This window comes from Panthera pardus, unplaced genomic scaffold (assembly GCF_024362965.1).
Source record: "Panthera pardus isolate Hobbes unplaced genomic scaffold, ASM2436296v1 HiC_scaffold_24, whole genome shotgun sequence".
Lineage (NCBI taxonomy): Eukaryota > Metazoa > Chordata > Mammalia > Carnivora > Felidae > Panthera > Panthera pardus.
Genome location: NW_026526810.1, coordinates 82,685,878 through 82,713,496, shown reverse-complemented (window position 1 = coordinate 82,713,496; position 27,619 = coordinate 82,685,878). Strand labels below are relative to the sequence as shown.

At 35.7% G+C, this 27,619-nt stretch overlaps 1 protein-coding gene across 6 annotated transcripts in view; it reads right to left on the bottom strand.

The window, feature by feature from the left end:
* Window positions 1-27,619, bottom strand: part of LRFN5 (leucine rich repeat and fibronectin type III domain containing 5) — a 249,238-nt gene that overhangs the window by 7,572 nt on the left and 214,047 nt on the right. For 3 of the 6 annotated variants that reach the window (XM_019426076.2, XM_019426075.2, XM_053889376.1), the window contains 2 exons: window positions 8,667-10,071; window positions 5,201-5,913 (listed from right to left, as the gene is read on the bottom strand). In XM_019426076.2, the coding sequence (XP_019281621.1) occupies window positions 5,201-5,913; window positions 8,667-10,051 (2,098 nt within the window). In that variant the 5' untranslated portion in view covers window positions 10,052-10,071. Of the gene's footprint in view, window positions 1-5,200; window positions 5,914-8,123; window positions 8,413-8,666; window positions 10,072-27,619 lie in introns of those variants that run through there. The other 3 variants (XR_002074319.2, XM_019426077.2, XM_019426079.2) reach the window with 3 other exon arrangements.

Sequence of the window (27,619 nt, the reverse complement as noted above, 5' to 3'; positions counted from 1 at the left end):
TAGCCAGCCCATTTAAATATAATTTTGCTACATTAATTACAATCCATGTTGCAGGACGCAAAATTCTGATTTTAATGGATTAATGTGATAAGCATACATATTAGTATATCTATATATTAGATACATAAGTATATACTGTGTATGTGTTTTATCAAGGTTAAATTTAGATCCTAAATTTGACTTTGAAATAGCTGACAAAATCAGAAGACAATAGTACACTACTTGCTACATGGACTATTTGTAATATTTGATAAAATTGCAAATACATTAACACTATAATTTAATAAGTTAATTTCATACTTAAACAGACTCCCAGTTATATATGTCTCACTTCAGACAATACCACATTTTTAGGATGACTCCATCACAGTAATACTTTTACCATTCTTCCTCTATTAAGTGATCTTCTGTACTGCGACAAGGATTGTTTTTGTTGCAAAAAGCAAGCAAACAAACAACCCAAAACTTGACAAAACTCAATGTATTTGTAGTTCCAGCACGCACTTTTCTAGTATGGGAGGAAAAGGACTGAGTAATCTGAAAAGACAGAGCTCTGAAACTATCACAAAATTCCTGTCAAACATTTTGGGTATTTTCCTTTTCTGTATGAAATTTTAAAAACAAGCTATTTCTTATCCATAAATTTAACTCAACGGACACTTAACTCACAAACATTATAAGGTAAATAATAGTAATGATAATAATAATGATTATATAATGATGATGGTTATCATCATCAACTAAGGAGGATAAGAAAAAAATCCTTTTCCCATCCAGCCTATCTCTGTGCCGAAGTCCTTTCCCCAAAATGCCACAAACACTCACAGGCAGAAGCATTCACATTCACTGTTAAAGAAGAAAGACTGGACGCTTCCTGAAACACAAGGGAAGACTGAGCAAGGGAAAGCGTAAGTAGTCTTCATTCTGTTTAATATGGTAAATAGTGCTTTCTTAGCATCATAAAACAGAAGTAGGATTTTGTCACACCAAGAAGAAAATGGGTTCAGATCTTCAATCCTTGAAAAAATGTCCCATTTACCTTCTCAATTCTGTGCACAGTAAGATACTTTATGTTTTCGGCATTTTCTAGACTATTGGCATTTAAATGATTATTATTAAGCTTAGTATTGTGAATAACACGGGGGAAATAGTAACATTCAGAAACTAGAGGCAATTGTTGTGGATTTTGTGATAATTGCTCTAGGTTTTTACTTTTAAAAATGAAATATTTAGTTTCTCCTTAGTAATAATACAAGCAAATAAAACAGTTAAAATTTAGTTTGGAAGTAAGTACCTCCTGAGTGCTTTAAATTGAAGCAGGAAACACTTCTCAAGAAAAGCTAAAAAGAGATTCCTATAGATAAGTGGAATACATTTAATTTTTTTTTATTTTTCAATTCTTATGGAGAAAGCATGTATCATTCAGGTAATAGATTTATTATGTTTATAAATAGCTTATAATAATTCTCAACATATATTCTGAAACATTTTTAGTAAAATATATCTACAGAGCTCCTAAAATCAACTGTCTGAAAGCATAAAATACTTGCTATAACCTCAACCTAAGTAACTGCATTTAATAGTTTAAAAAATAATTCAGGAAATAAATTAGCCACCATGAAGGTATTACTGTATCTAATTTAAATTATTTATTTAATGCACCTCTGTTCTAATCTTTTTGTAGTGTAAAAATAAATGATATTCATCAAACCAAACTTTGTTTCCACTTAGGATTTTGAGGAAGCTTTGGATGCCTCATTATCCTTTTGTGATGTTCAGAAATTACATATATTAAATCAAAAGACTTACTTTAATAATAGTTGGGGGCATTTTTGAATTGGGGGACAATTATCCAAAAGAAACAAAAAACAACACAGGAAGACGTATAATTAAAGAGAAATGTTTAGAGCAAATATCTGCAAATACATTTTTTGTTAGTTTTCATATTGAACAACCTGAAATCACAGTGTAGAATGGCTAAAAAAAAAAAAAAAGTAATTGAGAACAAAGAAATAAAATCAATGTATATAACCTATACATGATCAACAACAGCAAATCATATGCTTTGGATTGCATATGTATAGCTGGTTAAATGGGAAATGCAAGAAATAACAGAAAGAAAAATAGTAAGAGATAGAATTTCTTGCTTATAGTAATAAAATAGCCAGATCACAAATCTCCATTGTGCATATAATCAAAATTCTTATTACTGCACCTTCGTCTCTGGCCCCATTCATTCATTTATCTATCTATTCATTCATTCACTCGAGTGACTACTGTGTTTCAGACATTATACCAGGTACCTTTAATCACCTCCAACCATCCCAACGATTTATTTTTCAGTCACTTCACACTGAAATTGCCCTGGTGGAAAAGTTTTTCATATAGTTGTAAACAAAAACATTTGACCCTCTTGATAGGCCAATCTCTCATTGTTCACTCAAAATATAAACTTTTTGAAAAGGCAGAAACATAAGGCCTTCTCAACGCTTCTAAAAACAAGTGTTCAAGCATTTGGTTAATACACCCTGAAAATAGTCTTGTAAAGCTAATAAAAATTAAATGGTTTCAATGGCTTTAGTCAAACAGAATAAATTTCACATGATTAGATGTTATAGAGTTCTAAATGTTTATAAGAAATAAGAGATATTTAATTAAAGTTTCATTTGAAACATAAGCAGGGAACTGATTTTAAAAAATACAGGCAAATGAAAAATATAAAATAAGTTAATCAGTAGCTTGGAGTAGATATGTTACACTGTGGCCTTTATGCATGATTTCAGAGTCCCCTTGACCGTAACCTTCATAATACCAGAGATTTCTTTTTGGGGATTAATTTTTTTAAGTCTGAAAGCCTTTATATATTCTGGACTTTTTAATACCATGTAGGTAAAAACTAAGAAAGGGAAAAGTGATATGCTTTTGTCATTCAGCACCTTTTGAAGAATTATTTGAAGTTAATTAGAAATGTTAAATTGGGATCAGAGCATGATTACAGAAATTGTGTGGGAGATACACTTTGCTCTGAGTAATGCTTTTGATTTTACAAAATACAACTACACATGTAATCTCATTTATTCCTCAAAGAACTATACAACTGACCCATGAAAGCTGATTAGACTTTAGAAATGTGAAAGGCAAACATTAGAAAGGGAACTGGGGCAAAGAAGGCATTTATGAAACATCTAAGTTGGTACTAGCACATTAGATAATTTCTTTCAAGACTTGCATGGAGAATAATCTTGAACTGCTTTAATTTTACCTGCTTTTGAATGTAATCATGATAAATCATGTATAAGGTGTGCCTCTGTCAAGTTAAAATTAACTGACATTTTTATATATGCCTCTAGTAGAAGGAAATTAAACTAATGACTACCATTCCTTATCTGTGTTTTAATGTTTAAAATGATTTGTAAGAGATAATAAACTTTGTGTTTAACTTACTCTCATGGAGTATGTTATATTAATAAAATACATATCTTATTATATTATGGCTAATTTTTTGTTGTTGTTGTGCAAGGTTCTCACATGAGCCTCATTCTCAACCTCCCACTTCAAACATCAAGAAACCTCTTAATATTAACCTCCATTTACCAATCTTTAAAAAACTACCATCAAGTTGCCATAGAATGTAAGACTTTCAATGAGTAAATAGGAACATTTATCTATAGACCTTGATTTCAGTGAATGTCCAGGAATGCCATTTATCAAAAAGCAACATTATTGTCTGACTAAATTAAAAATTTTTAAATGTTTATTTCTGACAGTGACAGAGCACAAAGTGGGGAGGGGCAGAGAAAGAAGGAGAGAGAGAATTCCAAGCAGGCTCTGCACTGTCAGCACAGACCCCGACATGGGGCTCAATCCCACAAACATTGAGACCATGACCCAGGCCAAAACCAAGAGTCGGACACTTAATTGACTGAGTCACCTGGGTGCCCTTAAATTTAAACATTTTTAATGATAAATTAAGCTGCATGATTTAATGATGCACTAAGCTGCATGATATCTAATTAAATTTCATCACAGGTTTAGGTTAAAATGAATACATTTACTCTAAGAGAGGAACATTCCAATTGAGAATTATAGGCAGAAGGGAAAAATGAAATCACCATTTGGTTAATGAGCAATGCCTTTATATTGCTTATAAATGTAATAAGAATTCCATTAAAAGGATTTTTTATTTTACTTAGTGATAAACATAAACCTTCCTTTGATAAGGCAGTCTTATTTTTTTGTCTCTCTTTTTAACTTACATTAAGAAAAACATAAAATTCACTCATTCTGCAAATGTGTACCGAATGAACAAAAACACCTTCACATGCCCAGGTAGCAGCATATAAAATTGTGGCATGTGACATAAAACTGAACTAGATTTTTTTGATAAACGCAAAATCAATTGCATTTTCTTTTGCTTCCCACTATGGCTATGGCATAAAGCTATGGCATGGGTGAGAAATACCATAAGACCATTAAGGCACCTGAACCAAGAATGTTGTTTAGAAGCATACTTATGTTAACACTGTCTGGATAGACTTATTGAGTATTTTAAGTACCGTAACAACACAGAGTTGTTCTTTATAATATCTGCCTGAAAAGAAACACCATTGTCCTTGAAAAAAATATACAATCTACTCATTGAAAAATATTTATCAGCCATGAGTGAGCCTTTGTAAGAGTGGAGAAAATATCATTATTTATATAGGCAAGACATTTTTTGTCTGATGATAACCTTTATTTAGTGTTCTGCTATTGTAGAACCTGGAAGCCAGCCCTAGAATAGAAGGCACTGCTGCTCTGTCACGTTTTATCCCTATTTCATATATATTACCTTCATGTATTAAGCTGTACCTGGAAGGTTTATACATCTTGGCTCTAGTAGCCATGTATCAGAAAAACAAAACTGGAATTTCAAATTCCAATTTCCTATGTGAGTTTTCAAATCACTTTTTCATTAAAAAGAAATACTAGGTTACACAGTGCTTTCCGATATCCACTCAGAATTTGAGAGTTGTTTTTCCACTATGCCCATCAGAACTGTGGGACTGAATTAACATGGCATTCATAGACATGCTTCTTTGAGAACACAGTCCACGTGTGTTCAGTGAGTTAATATAACAATAGTATTCCTTTACTCCTCCATTCAGGGAGTACCTGTGCCTTGCTCTGGATCTCTCAGCAGGCAAAGTGAGAAACTTACTTGGCTTTGAATGTGCTCTTTTAGATGTGGGCCCCTCTGTGACAGAATCAGGAGGTCGACTAGCTAACTGCAATGCAGTTGAGTTGTTCCTGTTAGTGTTTTGGGACTCAACATTTGTGACGGCTTCATTCTGTGGTTCGGTACTTGGCTTTGTGCCAGTCTTTCTTTTCTGCTTCTGGGACACAGAAGTGCTTGAAGTCCAGGTAGGAGGCAAAGCAGAGGTAGTGGTAGAGGAGTCCTGACTTGAACAAGTTTCCGAAGATTGTATCACATTGTCATTGGCAACTTTACAACACTGGGCATTCTCTTCATGTCCCACAGCTTGTTTGGACATGGACTGGGGCAGCGTTACACTACAGCCTTGGATTTGAGCCCCATTAGTTTGAGAGTAGACATTGCTGACCTTGGTGACCTTGTGTTGCCCGTTATTGTTGCAAACCTTATACCGGATCATTAGGATGATGATGAAAACCAGCACAGATGCTACAATTATTCCACCAATAATAATAATCATGGTGCCTCCCAAAAACTGGGACTGCATGAAGTGGCATCGCACATAATCTTGTTCCGTAGTAAACTGGATGCAACCCACGACTCTCGTGGCAGTGAGCGAAGTGATGCCATCATCATATATTGCCAAGACACACAGGTCATACATAGTTCCAGCAGCCAGGTTATTGACAAGAAAAGTTTTGCTCGTGGGAGGTATCATTCTGAGGGACAATGGAATTTGCATTAATATAAGAAACAAAACATATAAACACACAGGTGTTATGACTTCAGTTCTGTTTCATTTCAGGATTCATTAAGATAAGCATACTTATAACAGATATGAAATATGGGGAAATGATCTAATCTTACATTTACCTAGTTAAAATGATTAAGACTCATTGTTGGATTCTGCATTATATTAATGGTGCCTGTGCCATGCCTTGACAAGCTTACTAATTACATTGCTTGGCAAAGCAGAACTCCTAATAAAAGCCACTGCTAAAAAATCATTTATGACAAATTGCTTTTGAAAGGTGTGACTGTGACATTATCTGACTACTAAACAAATCCATTTAGCACTTACAACACCTCTGTGACTAAAAGCCAATTTGAAGGAAGGGAAAACACTGACAATCACATTAGAAACCAGAATGGAAATGCATTTCAGAGTATTTATTTTCCAAATCAGTTATAAGCTGCTATGGAATGGTATCCAGTAAATCTATCTTTAATAACTAAGATAATTACTAAGATTAAAATACTTCATTTACACATTTCAGCCCTCTTCTTTTGTCTTCAACACTTGGTTCCCAGTATGTTTTTATCTATAAATGAGGTTGATGAAAATGCATGAGTAATATTATCCTAAAAACATGAACAGGGCAATGCTGTTGACCAGAGTATAAATCCTTTGTCCTGTCCATTGTGGGCTGATGAAATTACCTTCAGAACACAGTTTCTAAAGTTTGATAAACATTACAGACATCTCTAAATTCATTATATCACAAACTCTTCTGTGGATGCTTTTTTTTTCCCCACATTTTTTTTTAGTAGCAACCAGATATGACCTAAACTGAGATTTCATTTAGAAAAAAAAAATGCTTGAAACTATATGTTTTCTCTGAAAAAACTTTTTAGAAAATTTTAAACCTTGGTAATAGTAATCTGTTATACAACCTAGACAATGTGTTCTAATGAACCAGGTGACTTTTAGGCCAGAGTATTTATTTCTGATTAAAATCACTATTATTTAGTAAGTGCATGATAAATACCAGGCATTACTAAGCATGTTATATATATCATAATTTTATTCTTTTTTTTCTTGAACACCATAATTTTATTCTTACAACGATTGTATGAGGTAGGCATCATTACTATTTTATTCATGACAAGCTTTGCAGTCATGAAATTCAAGCAACTTTCTGAAGGTCATATAGAATTTACTTGTCATGGTAGGATTAAAATATTAGAATTTGGAAACTAGAAACTGACATATTGCATATATCATCTATATATATGCAATAGATAGATACATAGATATATAGAGATAGATAGATAGATAGATAGATAGAGGCAAGTTAATATATATATTAGCTACAGGAAGGTGAGGGACAGAGATGTACACTCTTCTTTGACAAAGGGATACATAATGGATAGCCTAGGTAAAGAGCTGCGTATGAGAAGGACAAACTACTTTATGCATGCATCATAGTCTACATGACCATACATTTAGTGATGAGAAGGATTTTAGAAACCATTTACTTTAATCTCTTGCTTTTAAAGATGGGGAAATTAAAACTCAGCCATGTAGAACTTTGCTTAGAATTGATCATATGGCTAGCTGGGCCAGTGTTGTTTTTTTCTACCAGTCCATGCTCATTTAAAAAAAAAAAAGTTCTCTCATTTCCATACATGAATGAAAATCAAATTATCTTCAAGAGTTCATCTGAGTATGTAAGAATTGAGCTGATCTCATTTCAGAAAAGGTTGAAGATATACACACACACACACACACACACACATATATATAGGTATATTTCAAAACCATGATTTTGCATCGTGTCCTAGGAGTAATAATAGTCTATCATGAGTGAAATTTATGAAGAGGTAAAAATGTATATTTCCAACTGAAAACTGGACAAGATGTGACTATAAATCAATGAGGCTGAACTTTAGAAAAACATACCAGAAAGCCTATAGTCAGATGCAAATTCTCTATCAAAGTTGTTATGAGGAGATTACATACTTAACTCTAGTGACACTTTCACTGCTCAAAATATTGATAAACTCTCTTTGGAACTGTCTTAAGAACCAGTGTACATGAAACAATACACATGCACATTATTCAATCACCCAAAAAAATCAGTCTCATTATTTTATAGTTACATCCTATTTTTGACCAAAAATGGCAATACCCATCTTGATCACCCACCTTATTCATAAGACTTGGCTCCAAATGGCTTTTGCTTGTTTCCAAAATTCAAATTCACCCTCAAAAGACGAAGATTTGCCACCACTGAGGATATTCAAAATAGTATGACGAAGGTTCTAAAGATAATTCCAAAAGTGCTTTGAGCAATGCCAGCATCATTGGGGTAATGGTATAGCCTCCCAACGTGACTTCCTTGAAGGAAAGAACACTCATGTGGATGTGTAAGTTCTGGTATGTTTTTGAATTTGTAAAATAAATCAGTCTTGTTCTCTCTCTGATAGTCACATCTCTTAGATGAGGGGAAAGAAAGTAAGTAAGCATCATATTAAATATAAATTTGAACTCTCTAAAAATAACACCATTCAAAATATTGCCCCACAGCTGATCACCTTTCACAAACCTTAGATTACACACTTTAAACAACGGAGTGCTGTAATCACAACACAGGGTAGCACTGCCAATTAAAAAAACAAATCAGTGGCACATTAACAAGCCCTACATTGAGTGCATGGTAAGTACAAAAATCTGGTTAATTTTTCTTACCTGTAAACAAGGGTGTCATCATAAGTACCATTATACTGGATTTGGAACATACGTATTCCAGGAATATTTCTTTGAAAATTAAACTTAAGTAGTGCCGTGGACGATGTCGCTTCTGCTACTACAATTTTATCTTGACTCATTTTAGGATCACCATTACTACTGCTTGCATTAGAACCTGACTTCGTAGAAGTTGAGATATCTGAAGAACCAGGATCAGGCTCGTGGATATGGTTTGTACTGTTGAGTAAGTGAGGGAGCTTAATTATATGAAGATCCACTGTTTGTGTTGCTTCCCCAGCAGGATTGGAAGCAATGCAGGTAAAAGCACCTGTATCCTTCACAGTCGTGATGAGAATATCAAGTGTTCCGTTATCATACACCAGAGATCTTGTTGCATTTGAAATAAGCTTCCCTTCAGGAGAAATCCAGTGAATTGCAGGTTCAGGGTCGCCCCTGGCTTTGCACCTCAGGGTTGCCCTTTGACCTTCCAGCACTCTCATCTCATGCGTATGACGAGTAATGAGAGGAGGTTCACATAAAAACTCTTCCTCAGGAATTGACCAAAAATAGCGGCCAGTTAAGAGTGCTGGAGAAGCACAAGTCTCTAGGTCATCTTCTCTGGACAGACGTCTCAACCACAACAATTCACAATTGCAGTGCAAAGGGTTTCCACCGAAACTTAATGCAAAAGTTGATGGGCTGATTATTCCTGAGGTTGCTAGTACCTGAGCTCGCTGAAAGAGAGGATCAGGTGGTAGCTTCTGCAATTTATTTGATGTTACATCAAGCCGAGTCATCTTGTGCAAGTGGGAGAAAGTCCCTTTGGGAATATTATCAATCATATTATGATCCAAACTAAGGGTGTGCAAGCTAACCATCTTTTCAACTGCATCCCAAGGAATCGTTTCTAAATTATTGTAGGACAGGTCCAGCTCCTCAAGGGCAAAGACATCATCAAATGCTGTAGAAGAGATTAAAGTCAGCTGATTGTTGTTCAGTATCAAATGATGGAGATTGGAAAGCCCACTGAACATATCGTTTGTAATTTTAGTCAATCTGTTGCTATTCAAATGCAATGCCCTCAAATTTCGCAAGTCAGCAAAAGCATGAGGTGTGATAAAACTTATTGTATTCCTGGATAGAGTCAGGTCCACCAAGCTGGTCATATTGGCAAAATCTTTCCTTTTAATATTTGTAACAAAATTGTCTGCCAACCGCAGCTCCACAGTTCTTCTGTCGATGTTTGGTGGAACAAATAAAAGCCCTTTCTTGGCACAAAGGGTTGCGAGATTAGGAGACAAAATCTGACAGACACAACGCTTTGGACAGATCTGAGCTCTCACTGCTATGCCAATGAAAAACAGATAAAAAAGAAATTTTTCCATTGTAGATCAGATTTAAGAGCCTGTAAGAAAAGACACAAAATGTAGTGTTAGCATCCAACCATTTCACTAATGTTCACATTCCCACTGGAATAATCCTTTGATGCAAATTGCAGTACAGAAACAATTTACTCATTTGTTTACTTAACAAACAAGTATAAAATATCTACTCTGTATTGCAGGCTACAATTGACACCAGGATAAAAAATATACCATTCATGGCCTTGTGGGATTTAAAATCAAAAGGGAAAACAAAGAAACCAACAGATTATTACAATTCTGTAAATTATGTGCTATTTTTGAAATATGTCCAGGGTGCTCCATGGACGCATAAAAAAAGTAACATTTAGCCAAGATTGGAGGGTAGGAGTCATGAAAGTTCCCCATAACCCTGAAAGAAATCTTGTCAGTTCAAAGATTAAAGATATACTTAACGATTTGCAAGCATTTCAATTTACTGAGTAGAAACAATAATAGACAATATTTGTTATTGCTAACTTTGTGGTGTATTTGAAAGTAATTAATCATTAATAAAATTTTATTCATCTTTACAAACTATCTTGAACATATTACAATTTAACTGCAAATAAAAGCTCTTATTCTAAGAAACAAAAATGCTAAAAATGCACCACAAATGCTCTGAGCTCCTTAAAATTAGAATATTTTATAATATAAAATTGGATTTTTAAAAATTTTTTTTAATGTTTATTATTTTTGAGAGAGAGAGAGACAGAGAGCAAGCAAGGAAGGGGCAGAGAGCGAGAGAGAGACACAGACTCGGAAGCAGGCTCCAGGCTCTGAGCAGTCAGCACAGAGCCCCATGTGGGGCTCGAACTCACAGACCATGAGATCATGACCTGAGCTGTAGTTGGCTGCCCAACCGACTGAGCCACCCAGGCACCCCTAAAATTGGATTTTTACAGATAATTTTTGAAAAGCAGTCATCAAACTTCTTGACAGTGAGTCCCAAAAGGTACTATAATTATAATTCCATTGTTTCTTTTCTTAAAATCTTAATGCATTTATATTTATCCAAATATAATTTTAAAAATCTTGGCATTTTGACTTTCCAATTTGATCTTAAGTATTTGTTCTTGAAATTAATCATCAAAAATTTAAATACTGGGGCCCTGGGTGGTTCAATCAGCTGAAGGTCCTACTCTTGATTTCGGCTCAGGTCATAATCTCTGGGTCATGAAATCGAGCCCCACATTGGGCTGGGCATGGAGCTTGGAGCCTGCTTAAGATTCTCTCTCTCTCTCTCTCTCTCTCTCTCTCTCTCTCTCTCTCTCCCTCTGCCCCTCCCCACCTCATGCTCTCTCTCTTAAAAAAAATTAAAATACTAATACATAAGCAATTAAAAGTTCTCATAAATTATGGGTGCCTGGTTGGCTCAGTTGGTTAAGTCTCCAACTTCAGCTCAGGTCATTATCTCACAGTTAATGAGTTTAAGCTCTGTATCCAACTCTCCGCTCTCAGACACACAGCCTGCTTTGGATCCTCTGGCTCCCTTTCTTGCTGCCCCTCCCCTGTACTCGCTCTCTCTCAAAAATAAACATTAAACAAATAATAAATAAATAAATAAATAAATAAATAAATAAAATTCTCGTAAATTACATGTAGTTTCAAATGTCAATGAAAATGGCTGGAGAAAACCAGTCACAATTTCTAATTAATGAAAATATAAAATATGGACTTCTTCCACAAAGAGTAGACCTAGTTTCCTAAATAAAATATATTCTTATAGATTTGATTTCTTTTATACCTAGTTTATCTCCTATTTAATGTGGTTGTTATGAACAAGCACTGTCAGTCTCAACAAATGAAATGGTCTTACTCTTCTGTTTGTGACAGAATAACTAGTACTAAACTAGCCTTTCCACAAGAAGCAGCAAAAAAAAAATGTACAAAAATATATATAACCATAGTTTTCACACATTGGAAAAAAAAGCAGCACAGTATTGTGATCCTTGGGAAACGTGAACAAAAAATAAATGACCCCTACTGCTTCTCCAGAGACACTTTGTAAAGCATAGCACAGGGAGAGAAAACCAGATGACACATGAACTGAAGAGTATGGACTGGAGTGCAGAGAGTCTCTGGTGGCTTGAATTTATGAGGCAAAATACCAGGAGAAGAGAGTTATCCAAAGAAAGAACTTCAGCTATTATATAGGTAGAAACAGGACAACAGATACTAACCATACTGAAACTCTGGCAGAGAGAGGGGAAAATGGGGAAAAAAAGTGAACAAAAACTCAGTGACCTGTGGAAAAATATTTAGAAGCCAAAAATATTAAGAAGCATATAATCAGAGTATCCGCAGAAGTCTATAAAGTAGATATAAAGGCAAAATTTTTTCACATTTGTGATAAAAGAAACAACACAGAAATCCAAGCTCAAAACAAGGAAAACTATACCAGGACACATTATAAGCAAATTGCAGGTAACCAAAGGAAAAAAAAATCTTAAAAGGAGTCACAGAAATAAGACACATTATAAGAAGATAAACTGAACAAAATGAAAATAATAGCTGACTCCTCACTGATTTCATTTTGGAAATAAAGCAAGATAGGAGACAACAGAAAATATATTTTAAATGTTGCAAGAAAAAAAGAAAGTCCATCAATATGGGTGGGATATATATCCATAAAAGATGAAAGTAAAATAAAAACATTTTGAGAGAAACAAACTGTAAGTTTCATTACCAGAGGAACTGTGCTGTAAGAATATATAAAGGATGTTCTCTTCAGGTTGATGGAAAATTGTATCAGATAGAATCTTGAATCTTTATAAATGGATGGAAAACAACAGAAATTGTATATCTGTGGATAGATATAAAATATTTTTGTTGTGTTTTAACCTGTTTCTAAATAGTGCTTCTGGTATGAATATTAAAAGTTACAAAATAAATGAATAAACATACAAAAAAACCCCACATCATTTGCACCCCAGTAATCAAATAAGCTGGATAAGCTGGACATCATTTTCTTTAATAACATCATAATGCTGAGGATATAAACCTACAGTAACTATATTCCAGAAGGTGATATATTCTTGGATGAAAGGGAAGAGTTCCATAGATGTCCCCTGACTTCCCCCTCTCAAACAGGAAAGTAAGTAAGAGGAACTATCTAGCATAATTTAGGGTAGGGAGAGGCCAGCCTACCTTTTTTTTTTTTTTTTTAATTTTTATTTTCGAGAGAAAGAGACAGAGCGTGACCGGGGCAGGGGCAAAGAGAAAGGGAGACAGAAGATCTGAAGCAGGCTCCACACTGCCAGTGTAAGGCCCGAGGTGGGGCTTGGACCCATGAACCATGAGATCATGACCTGAGCTGAAGCTGGATGCTCAACCCACAGGTACTCTGCCTGCCTGCTTTTTAAAAGTTTAACAAACTTCTTTTTAATGCTTTATTTTTCAAAACAGTTTTAGGTTTACAGCGAAAATGAGAGGGAAGTACAGAGATTTCCTGTATACCAATTGCTCCCACATATGTACAGCCTCCACCATTGTCAACATCCCCCACCTGAGTGGCCATTTGCTACAATCGATGCATCTACTTCCGGCACATCATAATCACCTCTAGAGTTTATGTTAGGGTCCACTCTTGGTGTTGTACATTCTACAGGTTTAGACAAATGACAAATATCCACTATTATGGTATATACAGAGTATTTTCACTATTCTAAAAGTCCTCTGTGCTTTGCCTATTCATCTGTCCCTGGCTCATCCCTGCAACTACTGGTGTGTGTATATATATATACATATATATATATATACATATTTACTATATAGTTATATAGTAAATATATATATTTACTATCACCATAATTCTGCCTTTTCTTGAAAGTCATATAGTTGGAATTATATAGTATGTAGCTTTTTCATATTTACTTCTGTCACTTAATAACATGCCTTAATAATATGTTCCTCCATGTCTTTTCATGGCTTAATAGTTCATTTCCTTTTAGCATTGAATAATAATCTCATTGACTGCATGTCCCAACATTCACATATCCATTCAACTACTAAAGGACATTTGGTTGCTTCCAAGTGTTAGCAATTCTGAACAAAGCTGCTCTCCACATGGGTGTGGACACAAGTTTTTAACTCTTTCGTGTAAATACCGAGGAGTGTGGTTGCTGGACTGTATGGTGAGAACATGTTTAGTTTTGTAAGAAAGTGCTAGACTGGGGGTGCCTGGGTGGCTCAGTCGGTTGAGCGGCCGACTTCGGCTCAGGTCATGATCTCGTGGTCCGTGAGTTCGAGCCCCACATCGGGCTCTGTGCTGATAGCTCAGAGCCTGGAGCCTGTTTCAGATTCTGTGTCTCCCTCTCTCTGACCCTCCCCTGTTCATGCTCTGTCTCTCCCTGTCTCAAAAATAAATAAAATGTTAAGAAAAAAATTTTTTTTAAAAAGAAAGTGCTAGACTGTCTTTCAAAGTGGCTTTGCCATAATTCCCAATAGCGATATGAGACTTTCTGTTGCACCATATTCTTGCCAGCATGTCATGTTGTCAGTGATCCAGATTTTGGTCTTTCTAATAGGTGTGTATTTGCATCTCATTGTTTTCATTTGCATTTCCTTGATGATATATGATGTAGGGTATCTCCACATGTTTTGTTTGCCCTCTGTAGATCTTCTTCATTGACATGTCTGTCAAGGTCTTTGGCTCATTTTTAAATTCTGTCTTGTTTATTATTATTGAGTTTTAAGAATTCTTTGTATATTTTGGGTAACAGTCTTTTCTTAGATGTGTCTTTTGCCAATATTTTTCCCTGTTTCTGGTTTGGCTTTGCATTCTCCTGACATTGTCTTTTCTGGAGCCAAAGTTTTTTTTTTTGTTTGTTTGTTTTTTTTAAATTTTTTTTTTTCAACGTTTATTTTATTTTTGGGACAGAGAGAGACAGAGCATGAACGGGGGAGGGACAGAGAGAGAGGGAGACACAGAATCGGAAACATGGAGCCAAAGTTTTTAATGTTAATAAAATCCAGCTCATCAATTATTTCTTTCATGGCTCATGCCTTCGGTGTTGTATATAAAAAAGCACCACCATACCCAAGGTCATTTAGGTTTTGTCCTATGTTATCTTTTAGGAGTTTTATAGTAGTGCATTATATGCAGTGAAGTTATTTCAGTCTGTCTCTGTTGTAGTATTATCGTAATTCAGTTCACAACAGCTTCATCTGTTTGGAGAGTGTGGTTGAGAATTTTCCTATTCAGGAAGGCAGGGGATCTTGGTTTTGGAGACCCGACTGTTTTACAGATGAATTATCTGATTTCCAAACATATGGAGACCTCAGTCAACTTTACATCTCTGCTTCCAGTTTTGTTTTTTTGGTTTTTTTTTTTTTTTTTTTTTTTTTTTTTTTTTGGTGGCCAATGAGATCTCTTCTATCTTTGACCTCATCCCCAGTTCTTTGCTTGTGGCTGCAATTGAGCTACCCTAGATTCTATGAAGGTAGAGGTTTCCTCTAAAAAGTTTTCTGTATCTCTCCAATGCCGCCTCAGACATTGTGTTGAAAATCTACATACTGTATGGGAAGAAAAGAACTGAGCTCTCCATCCCCTCTTAGTGGTTTTATAGCTGAAAGTCCTGAGTGACTAGTTATTCTTTGTGCTCTTCAACGTCTCAGACATCATTCCTCCAAAGTTGAAAACCTGGGTTGCCTGGAAGATTCATTTCAATTTTCTTTCCCTCCCCCAAACCTCCCCATTTTTTTTCTTATCTGAAAATATAGAGTACCTAGGGAAATTGTCCCAAAGAAACAGAAAGCAGAATGGTAGTTACCAGGGGCGTGGGGTTAGGGAATTGGGGAATGTTATGTAAGGGTACGAACTTGCAACTAATAGATGAATGAGTCCTGGAAACTAGTGCACAGTGTAGTAATTGCAGACAATATTGTATTATAAACATCAAAATTGCTAAGAGACTAGATCTTAAATGTTCCCACCACAAAAAGTGAAATAAGCATGTGACATGATAGGGATGTTAGTTAAGGCTACAATAGCAATCTTATAAACATGTTTTAAACCTCAAAATTATACAATGTTATATGACAATTACACCCCAATTAAAAAAAAAAAAAAGCTATTGGGACCCCTGGGTGGCTCAGTCAGTTAAGCATCCAGCTTCGGCTCAGGTCATGATCTCACAGTCCGTGAGTTCGAGCTCCGCGTCGGGCTCTGGGCTGATAGCTCAGAGCCTGGAGTCTGCTTCAGATTCTGTGTCTTCCTCTCTCTCTGCCCCTCCCCTACTCATGCTCTGTCTCTCTCTGTCTCAAAAATAAGTAAAAACATTAAAAAAAAAGCTATTGAAGTCTTAAATCTCCATCCCTGAATGTGAGTTTAATTGGAAATTGGGTCTTTGCAGATTGTCAAGTTAAGGTGAGGTGAGAAGTATAAAACTTAATCCAATATGGTCCTTATTAACAGGGGAAATCCAGACATAAAGATAGATATACACAAAGGGAAGACAGTGTGAAACACATTGAGAACAGTATCTATAAGCTAAGAAATGACTAAGGGCACCAGAATCTAGGGGAGAGGAATAGAACAGATTCCCTTTCACAGCTTTCAAAAGAAACCAAATATGCCAGACTCCTTGATTTTGGACTTCTGGCTTCCATAAATGTGGGACAATAAATTTCTGTTTAAGCCACCCAGTTTGTGGCACTCTGTTATGACAGTCCTATCAAACTAATTCAAGTCTCAAAAAAACATTTTCTGGAACAGAAGAGTTTCAGAAGTAAGACAATATTTATTGGAAACTTTCAAGTGTATGTGCATTTAGAATAGGTAAAACTAACCTACAGTGATAGAAATCAAATCAGTAGTTGTCTAGTTGGAGGATGGTTGATTGGGAAATAACACAAAGAAATTTTGGGGAGTCATGGAAGTATTCTGTATCTTATTTGAAATAGTGATATATAGGTGTATATATTCACCACAATTCATTGACTATACATTTAATATCCATTCATTTAAAAAAAATAATGTTTATGTATTTTTGAGTGAGTGGGGGAGGGACAGAGGGAGAAAGGAGGACAGGGATCCAAAGCAGGTTCTGTGCTGACAGCAGAGAACCCAATGCTGGGCTCAAACCCATGAACTGTGAGATCATGACCTGAGCCAAAGTCATATGCTTAAAGGACTGAGCCACACAGGCAGCCCTAATATCAGTGCTTTTTATGTCCAGTATACTTCATTATAGTTGATTCAGTTTAAAAAAAAGGGAATTTGGGTTTTTTGTTATGTTTTCAAATATTGGTTCCAGAGGAAGAAGAATTTATAAAGTGACACATTATTGGTAGCTAATCAGAACTTAGTCATATTTTAGAAACATACTTTCTTAGCTCTGCCATATATCTTCAAAGATGGGATACCATTCCAACTCAAATTATGCATCCTGTTTCATAATCTGATTTACTTCCTCAACATATATACGGCCTGATCTGATATGATTTCGCTACCCGTACAGTGATGCAGAAAGTAATACTGAGTTTAGAATAAAATGTGGACCACTTTTTTATTCGATGTTTATTTTTTTGTTTAAATAAGACCTGTAAGTAAAGAGTCATATGAATTGTCATTAATGAGCTTTCCCACGTTATCTTAGAACAGAGTGGAGATTTCAAAATCTGTAAAAGACGGAAGATGTGGGATTGTGTAAGGAAACAGTTTTCACTTCTGACAAGTTCATGTGCCAAGCCTTGATGTATTTATTAAAATTATGTAGTACTACTTGAAGGAATGGAGTGTGAATGGAATAGCAGAGCAGCTGTCATGCTTTGTTGGAATTCCTGATTTAAAAATGTATGAAGATCATCCAACACAATAACCTCAATCTTATCTGGTTAAGTTAAACTCTTTTAGAACATCTGTCTATTGCTTTCTCTAACTGGTTAAACGCAAACCACACAGAACTGGTTTTAATAATAATATTTGAGTGGGGATGTAACTCAGCAAATAGTCATACAGCTGCAGCTCTCTAGATAATATGTACACATCTCTACATTATGTGTTTTTTCAAGTTAATTCTTTTCAGACACAAAGTGACACATTTATAAACAAAGAAGAGTCTATCACATAAAACTGGAAAATGATTTTCTAGTACTGCATCCTTCTTTCAGCCCATGGCTGTTACATCACATATGCTCAAGAGAATCAGTATTTATTTGGCAACTAAAATAGGATATACAAGCGAATTTAGGTTTTACAACCAACTGAGAGCATAATCTATTCTCTGCAGAAACCAATATGGTACCAATTTATATGTTGAGTTAAAGGAAAGCTATTGGGCCCCTCGGGAGCTGCCTTGCCATCATTCAACAGAGCTCTACCAATTCAATTAGTGCCTCTTTGTCCAGGCTAATGCTGGAGATCAGATGCTGATGCCTGTTGATGCTGATGAGTTGCTTTAGGATGTGTCTAAATGGTCACAGTGTTGCAAAGGAGATTTTATAACAGTTTATATGAAACACAGTAGATATTAATTTCTAATATCTAAGGTTTTTTGCTTATTTTTTCCAAGGATTATATATGACATCATAAGTCTATTCTTTCCTAAAATATATACTGAGGATATCGCTATTGAACCTGCTGAATTCAAGACTCAAACCAAGACAACCATAACCTTGAACAATTATCCTCGATCTTCAATTACAAAAGTCACTAGTAAAATTCCTAAATACACTGAAAATTAAACTTTAAAAAAATTCACTCATGCATCTCTTCCCTCATTCTTTTATTAATTTCTTCAGGAAGATTTATTTAGCATCTGCACCACATGCAAGGCACTTTGCTAGAATCTACAAAGTTTACAAGGCTGGGATCTGATCAGGGCAAGCAGTTCACAATTATAATAGAAGGCAGATGGTGAAAAGTTTTAACTCAACATACATTTTGATATTTAAATTTACAGAAATAAGATGGGTCTTTGAGTTAATAGAGCATCCTTAATTTTTGTTATCAATGTGTGTATTGATACATGTATTTTTTATTCAACATGGGACATGTGTCCAGCAACCCATAGTATTTACATTAATGGACTACAGATATGAGCCCAGTTACTAGAATAAACTTAATTACCTAAAAAAAAGTAATAGTTACCATTCACTGAACACAGGTAAACATGAAAGAAGTAGTGGTCTCTTTTATAGATGAGGAATGAGATTGAGATACTGATAACTAAACCAGTTTACTAAATGGAATATTTAGCATGCTCTATCTAAGCAGTAGATATGTAACTATTTCAGTACCTCTTTGTTTTGTTTTTTTAAAAATGAAGGTAAAAGCTACATGGAGAGATGTTTTATTTCTTTTATAAAATGTTTTTAATATTAATTTTGTTAGCTTATATTAGGAAGCTAAGACTGATTTTTTGTGCAATCATATCAAATCCTATTTAAGCTTTGCACAACTTCATAAAAGTGGTTATTTTTTCTCATTTTATATGATGACATAAAATTTAAGAAATCTTAAGGAATCCCCTCAAGGCTATACAAAAAGAAAACAAAAAAGGTAGGTTTAAGATCGAGATCTATTTCCAAAAATTCATGCCTTTCCCAGGATAAGAAGATGCTTTATATATATTATTTACGTGTGTTTTTCTGACTATTAGGTGATTTTCAGACATAAAGATCGCTGATTCTGACAACAATGACTCCTTAAATTCATAAAGTGATTTACTCATTTATGATCCTGATCTCTGTTTGTAATCAAATTACACTTAAAGGGTGCTGGCAGGTTACCCTCATGGAGATTTAAGGGCACCTTCACAGAGACTTCATGACAACCCAAATGGTACACTTAACCACCATCACTCATCTCTGTTTTGGTATGTCAAGGCATGACTGAAGCTATCCAAACACTTAAATAGGTAATACTAGGGGCGCCTGGGTGGCGCAGTCGGTTAAGCGTCCGACTTCAGCCAGGTCACCATCTCGCGGTCCGTGAGTTCGAGCCCCGCGTCAGGCTCTGGGCTGATGGCTCGGAGCCTGGAGCCTGTTTCCGATTCTGTGTCTCCCTCTCTCTCTGCCCCTCCCCCGTTCATGCTCTGTCTCTCTCTGTCCCAAAAATAAATAAAAAACGTTGAAAAAAAAATAGATAATACTAATTATTCTCTTAAGAACAGAAATTCTACCTAATAGAAAGGAGAATGATTTCTGTGTATAAAGAGGTCTCAGTATTTTCCCACTGATACGGACTGACCTATCCCTTTTCTTGCCCACTGCAGACACTCCATAATGTCCTTGAAGGTCCATGGATTAGGAGAGTAAATACTACTGGTAACTCTGAAGGAGAATGCATTCTCTCTTGCAGAAAATAGCTTGGGGAGAGGAAGCAGCCTAAAATGGCCCAGCGCGGAGAGGCTGTGAAGATTCCCAATGGTGAGAACAGCGGTAGTTGGAAGTCGGGTCAGTGGCAAGCGGTTTGCTAAAATGAACTTCTGTTGATTGTAAGCACTCCTTACGGATGTTCAGATACAAGTGAGAAATATGTGGGAAGTGGGAGGGGTGATGCGTGTATAAAGTGTAAGATAATTTATATTTAGAACTCCAACTAATTAAGACAGTAGTGCCTCTAAGGAATAGGTATATTTATCTGGGGAGTAGATGGTTATCTCTTTAGCAAAATAATTTGATGATACATTTTGTATGTGAATGGTGGGTGGCCCGAGGCATGGATTTTAGAGGGGCAATGAAACAAGCTAGCTAAACTTCAGTATGATAAATTAAATAAAAGTTCACTGTGTGGAGGAGAGAGGAGGGAGCACTGACGGCAGTACACAGAGGGAGAAGATTCTGTGTAAAACAGTATACGCCTGATCCTTCACAAAGACAGTCACAGTAAGGAAACTCTGAGATACAGAGTATCATGTTTGCCAAGATATTACACTGTTGCTTCCCATCAGCTTCAAACCTGAAGTGTGTACCCCCCACCCCTTCCTACCCCATATCAAGCCTTGTGCAAAACATCAGGGTAAAAAGAGCTTGCATTCCATGTCTGGGTTGGTACTGAATGATGAGGAAACTGAATCTTAGTGAAAGTCTGAAGGCATTATTAGTCATCTAAGACTCCAACCTGGATTTCATACACCGGTTTCTCTTTCTATTGCGTCTCATTGCAGGATAGTCAGGTTTCAATGGACGCAGGAGGAAAAGGAAGGTCCGGGATATGGAACATTACCACAAATGTGAAATGCAATGAAATCAGTATCCTGTCATGGCAGAATAGCAGATAACCCCTGTTTTCTTCCAATTTCCAAGAATATAGCAGCTCCCACCTCAGAATTCACTGTGATTTTATGACAACTTGAAAGGACATAAAAGGGGTTATAACACAAATTTAAATGCCATTAATCAGGGTTTCAAATCTAGTAAACGATTTACCCTTTATCTTCAGAATTCTGAGAGGTGAATCTCTGAGCCTTTGAGATGTCATGCTATCCATTATGTTTCTGTCTCCTAATGGTGTTTAACATTTCATGTAATGAGCCTCTGTGGTTATATTGGTTCTACTGTGCTGTTGCCATAGCAATTAAAGAGGCCCTGTTGTGGAGCAATGCAGACGGGATGCTCAGCACAGAGATGTTCAGGCATCCAGAAATCTGGATAATTCCTCAGAAAAAAAAAAAATGTGGTTTACATTTTCCTTATTATTATTTTGGGTCTTGAGGCAGCCAAGTTGTCACCAATGGAAACTCTAATTGAAAATCTAAAAAAAAAAAAAATTAGAGCATAAAGAAACATATACACAACATACACAGAGGAAGTAGTGAATTTATTGAGGGTTTAAATACTAAATATGTGTGCGGGTGGAAAGTTCCGGCAGTACTCCTACAGAAATGTTTTGACAAACTAACACCATATGGACGCTTTTATATCACTGAAAGCAATGTGGTGTTCTTTCTCTCTCTCTGTGTCTCCTCTCCCTCTGTCTCTCCCTCTCCCTTTCTTTTTCCCTCTTCCTTTCTCCTTCCTTTCCATTTCCCTACCATTTCCCTCCCGTCTCTCTCAAACACACCCACTCAGTCTTATTAGATTCTCCTATTTTTTGTATTAACATTGTTTTGCTTTTTACAACATAATGATCATTTCAATTTGACATTATGCATATTTCAAAAAGTAAAATAATATTACTACATAAAAAGCTCATACTCAATTATATAAAAAATTATAAATTTAAGAGACAGCTGAATGAAGGATATAGACAGATGATTCTTTGAAGCCTGAACCACTCTCTTTCTGTACTGAACTGCCAACATATCCACTCCATTTTGATTTCTTTTTTTTTTCCATTTTTATTTCTAATACTCTCAAAATTAACATGTCTACAACTGAACTCCTAACTTTCTCTCTCAAATATGCCTTACTCCTTCTATAGTACTTCTATGTAATTATTTAAATCCTGGTTCCTTTCAAAGACCATACTCAGCCATTGGAATTATTCATTACTTCTCTCTTTTTGTTCTATAGCATTCCAGTTCATTAATGACCCTGTACACTATACAGGAAGAATATACATGATGGGATCATATCTACTGCTATGACTTTTCATTGTCTTTCACTTGGAATTTAACAACAGTCTCCGCATCAGCCATTATCCCCCTTTATTCTATTTTCCACAAATGAGTCAGAGTGATCTTGTTAAAACTTAAACCATATCAAAAACTTTCTACTGGTATTTCATCTCACTTGAAGAAATGTCCAGGTCCTTACAATTGGCCATAAATTTCTGCTTCTCTGATTTCAGTACTACCGTGGCCCTGATTTGCTTCACTCTTGTCACATTGGTCACTTTGCTATTTCTCAAACACATGGGGCAAACTGTTACTAAAGACTTTGTATCCCCCGCCCTTCTTTTCTTTTTTGGATCTCCACCCATCTGTATGCATATGTCTAATTTAACCCCTCAATTCTTTCCAGTCTTTAGTTAAATGTCACTTCAGTGGCGTCTGCCCACTCGCATTTAAATTGTAATCTTCACTTTCCAATCCCCATTTTATTTTTCTCCATAACCATTGCTATCATCTCACCTTCTATATATTTTGTTTATCTTTGCTTATTTTTTGACCCCATCAAGTAAAATAAAGGTTTATGAGGATAGGGATTTCTCTCTTTTGTCCATCACTGTATCCTGACCGCCTAGAGGAAGGAAAGGCACATGGTAGTCTCTAAGTAAGTATTAGAAAAAGGAGTGAAGATGGAAATCCAACTACTTAGCAAGGGTCTGAGACAGTATCCAAGGTTTTTAATAATTAAAATGTGAATAAAAATACCATCTTTGTAAATAGTTTTAATTAGTTTTAATTTTTATAAATAGTTTTCATTAGTTTAATTTAATTAAGTTTTAAAATTATAATATCAGTGCTGGTAACAATACAATGAAATGATATTCTTACACATTGTTAGAGGCAGGAGACATTGAATTTTATGCTCTCTAACATTAAAGAAGGTCATGGAGGCTGGAGAAAAGGATAAAGTATAGAATGAGGGAATGAAAGAAAAAAAGGCAAGGGAAGCAAACCATAAGAGACTCTTAACTATAGAGAACCAACTGAGGGTTGATGGACATAGGTGGGCAGGGGATGGGCTAAATGGGTGATGGGTGTTAAGGAAGGAGGGCACATGTTATGATTAGCACCGGGTGATGTATAGAAGTACTGAATCACTAAATTCTACTCCTGAAACCAATATTAACCTATGTGCTAAGTAACTAGAATTTAAATAAAAACTTGAAACAAACAAAACAAAACAAAACGAAAAAGAGAAAGTCCCTATATCGGCAGGCTCTTGACAAGGGAGAGGACTGATAAGACTGATTAACTTAATTGCCTTGGGTTGTAAAAGAAGTGACAGATTAGGAGAATTATAGGATATTTTGTTGTATCTTGGGCAGTGCAATTTCTTCTTATACCCTTTAAGAATATCTTAAGTAAAATTTGCATGATCTGTAAATGCCTCTGGATTCGGGGTTTGTGTTAACTTTAAATGCAGCACTGTGCTAGCCTGTATCTGAAGGTAGGTGTAAAACAAAATGACCAACTCATGATAACTACTCCATGAGTGAAAGCAGCAGCAAAGCAGGTATTTAGTGAAAAACAAAACAAAATGAAACAGAATAACAATCATATATATGTATTCATGTACCTCCCAGGCTATATGCATATCTGTATGCGTGCATACGTTATGTGTGTGTGTGTGTGTGTAAGTACTAGTTGCCTTTTCAATACCCATTCTTCTCTTCCTTAGGAACAGAAACTCAGTTTTTCCCTGCTGTATTGCTTCCCAGAAGGAAGAGTTTATTTTCTAGCTTCATTTTCAGAGAGATATAATCAATCATGTGAGTCATTTTCTTCCAATGAGGTGTAAGTGAAAATGATGACAAGAAGTTCAGAGACAGGTGCTTAAAGGGAGATGACCAAGATGGGAATTATTCTGCCTCTCCTTATGTCCATCTACCTTCTTCTCAACTATAATTTGGAGAAGATGTCTGTAACTCTAGCAGCCAACTTGAACACTGAGGTGACCTTGAAGATGGGTGTCATGAGTCAAGATGACGGAGGAGGCATTCCTGATTATAATGGAGTTGCTCTATCAGCCCTGGATTACCTTCCAGTATATTTAAACTATTGTTCTGAAAAGTCTCTGCTACTCATGGCCAAACTAAAATCAACTGGTTCCAGTATGATTTTAAAAGTATTAAAGCACCAAATGTGAATGCAATAAAAAGGACTAGAACGAAACGTATCATGCATTCAACTGTATGTCTACAGACATTTCAAATATTTTTAAAACATCATATATAGTGAGCATGTATTTTCTGTAAAAAAACGTTAAAACTAACTTGGATTCTTTTAATGCTGATTCATATGTATTAGCAATGAGTCATATGACTATAAAATTGTCTATTAATTGCAAGATTTTTGACAGATTTTTGTCTATGCTATAACAAAGTCCACAAAATTGCTAAAAACAAGTATTTTATGATGACCAAAGTGAGTGAACACATTTTACATATATCTCAGTAGTCAATCCCTGGGGCATTTTTTTCTCCTTTTTTTTAATGCTTATTTATTTATTTTGAGAGAGAGAGAGAGAGAGAGAGAGAGTGTGTGTGTGTGTGTGTGCGCGTGTGAGCAGGGGAGAGGCACTAAGGCAGACGGAGAAAAGCCCAAGCAGGCTCTGTGCTGTCAGCATGAAGCCCAATGCAGGCTCCATCCCACAAACCAGTGAGATCATTACTTGAGTCAAAATCAAGAGTTGAACGCTCAACTGACTGAGCCACCCAGCCACCTCAAGGGCATTTCTTGATAGTAAGTTAGAAAAGTTAATTAATTTTTTCAAGCTAACCAATGAAAATTTTATAAAATCAGGCATTGGGTCAACTATAAATATTCTCTGATTATGTGAATGAAATGTAAAAATATTTCTGACTTGGTCATTGATTAAATGTGTAGGTAAGTGCAAGTGTTGGCTTGATTCCTCAACTTTGGCTTGGGTGGGTCAGGTTACATTGATTATAATATGGAGTGTCTACAGGAAAGAAAATCAGTTTGGAGCATATATAGGGAAGAAAAGAAGCTTGAATGTGATGAAATATAATGACTTTGGTTTGACATAATCTATTTTTTGAAGATATGTGTCAATTTAAGTCCAGGTTGGATAAACTTTGAAGTAAAGAAGATACTGGTGTTAAAATCTGGGGTGCCTAGATGGCTCAGTCAGTTAAGCACCTATTTGACTCTTCATTTCAGTTGAGGTCATGATCTCATAGTTTGTGAGTTCAAACCCTGTGTGGGACTCTGTGTTGACAGTATAGAGCCTACCTGGAATTCTCTCTCCCCTCTTCTCTCTGTTCCTCCCCCAGTGGTGCTCATTCTCTCTCTCAAAATAAATTAAAAAAAATTAAAATCTATAAGCATGCAATCCCTCAAGGACATGATGGATATTGCTGGTTTGCAGACAATGGAAATGCATTATTTAAAATTTCTTGATAGCACTCTATTGTCTACATTTAAGGACATTTTTCATTGTTATTTATTTACAAAATAATAATTAAAAAATTTTTAACATTTATTTATTTTTGAGACAGAGAGAGGCAGAGCATGAACGGTGGAAGGTAAAAGAGAGAGGGAGACACAGAATCCAAAACAGGCTCCAGGCTCTGAGCTGTCAGCACAGAGCCCGACGTGGGGCTCGAACTCACGGAGTGTGAGATGATGACCTGAGCCGAAGTCGGATGCTCAACCGACTGAGCCACCCAGACTCCCCAATAATAATTATTTTTTGATATATGATTATTTTTTTAAGTGTCACCCTTCAAAGCTCATGACAAACATTTTTAAATAAGGTGATTCTAATATCTAGTACTTGCCTTTAGGATTTTGAAAACAGAGCTAGCTAGGCATCAAGTAGTATTTTTATAATGCAGCTCCTCCTCATTTTTTCTAGTTTTTAAGAGCCACTGATCTACAGCTGAGAATTCAGGCCGAAATATTTTTCAGATATGATTCGAGCTTTCCAAACCTTAAAAACTAGGCATAATAGAGACACATAGATAACCAACAGACACATGAAAAGATGCTCAATATCACTCATCATCAGGGAAATGAAAATCAAAACCACAGTAAGATATCATCATACCTGTCAGAATGGCAAGAATTAGTAAGGCAAGAAATAACAATTGTTGTTGAGGATATGGAGAAAAAAGAATCCTCATAAACTTTGGTAGGAATGTAAATTGGTGCAGCCACTATGGAAAACAGCATGGAGTTCCTTCAAAAAATTAAAAACAGAATTGCCATATGATCCAGTAGTTTCAGTATTGTGTATTTACCCAAAGAAAATGAAAACACTAATTTAAATATATATGTATGTATATGTATATATATATATATATATATACACACACACACACACACACACATATATATGTATACACACACACACATATATATATGTATATACACACCTATGCTTATTGCAGCATTATTTATGATAGCCAAGATATGGAAGCAACTCGAATGTCCCTTTATAGATGAATGAATAAAGAAGATGTGGTATACAGAGAGAATGGAATATTATTCAGCCACAAAAAAGTCAAGATGGTGCCATCTGTGACAGCATGGATGGACTTGGAGGGTACTATGCTAAGTGAAATAAATTAGATAGAGAAAGAGAAATACCATACAATTTCACTTACATGTGGAATGTGAAAAAAAAATGAACACAAACAAACAAACATAAAGCAGAATCAGATCTATAAATACTGAGATAAAACGGATGGTTGCCAGAGGGGAGGAGAGTGGGGGATGGGCAAATGGGTGAAGGGGAATGGGAGATACAGGCTCCCAGTCACGAAATGAATAAGGCACAGGAATGAAGGTACAGTAGGAAATGTCATCAATGGTATTGTAATAACATTGCATGGTGAGAGATGGTAGCTACACTTGTGTTGAGCATGGCATAAGGTAACAACTTGTTGAATCACTATCTTGTGCACCTGAAACTGATATAACATTGTGTGTCAATGATACTGAAATTTTAAAAAGAAATCTAGGCATA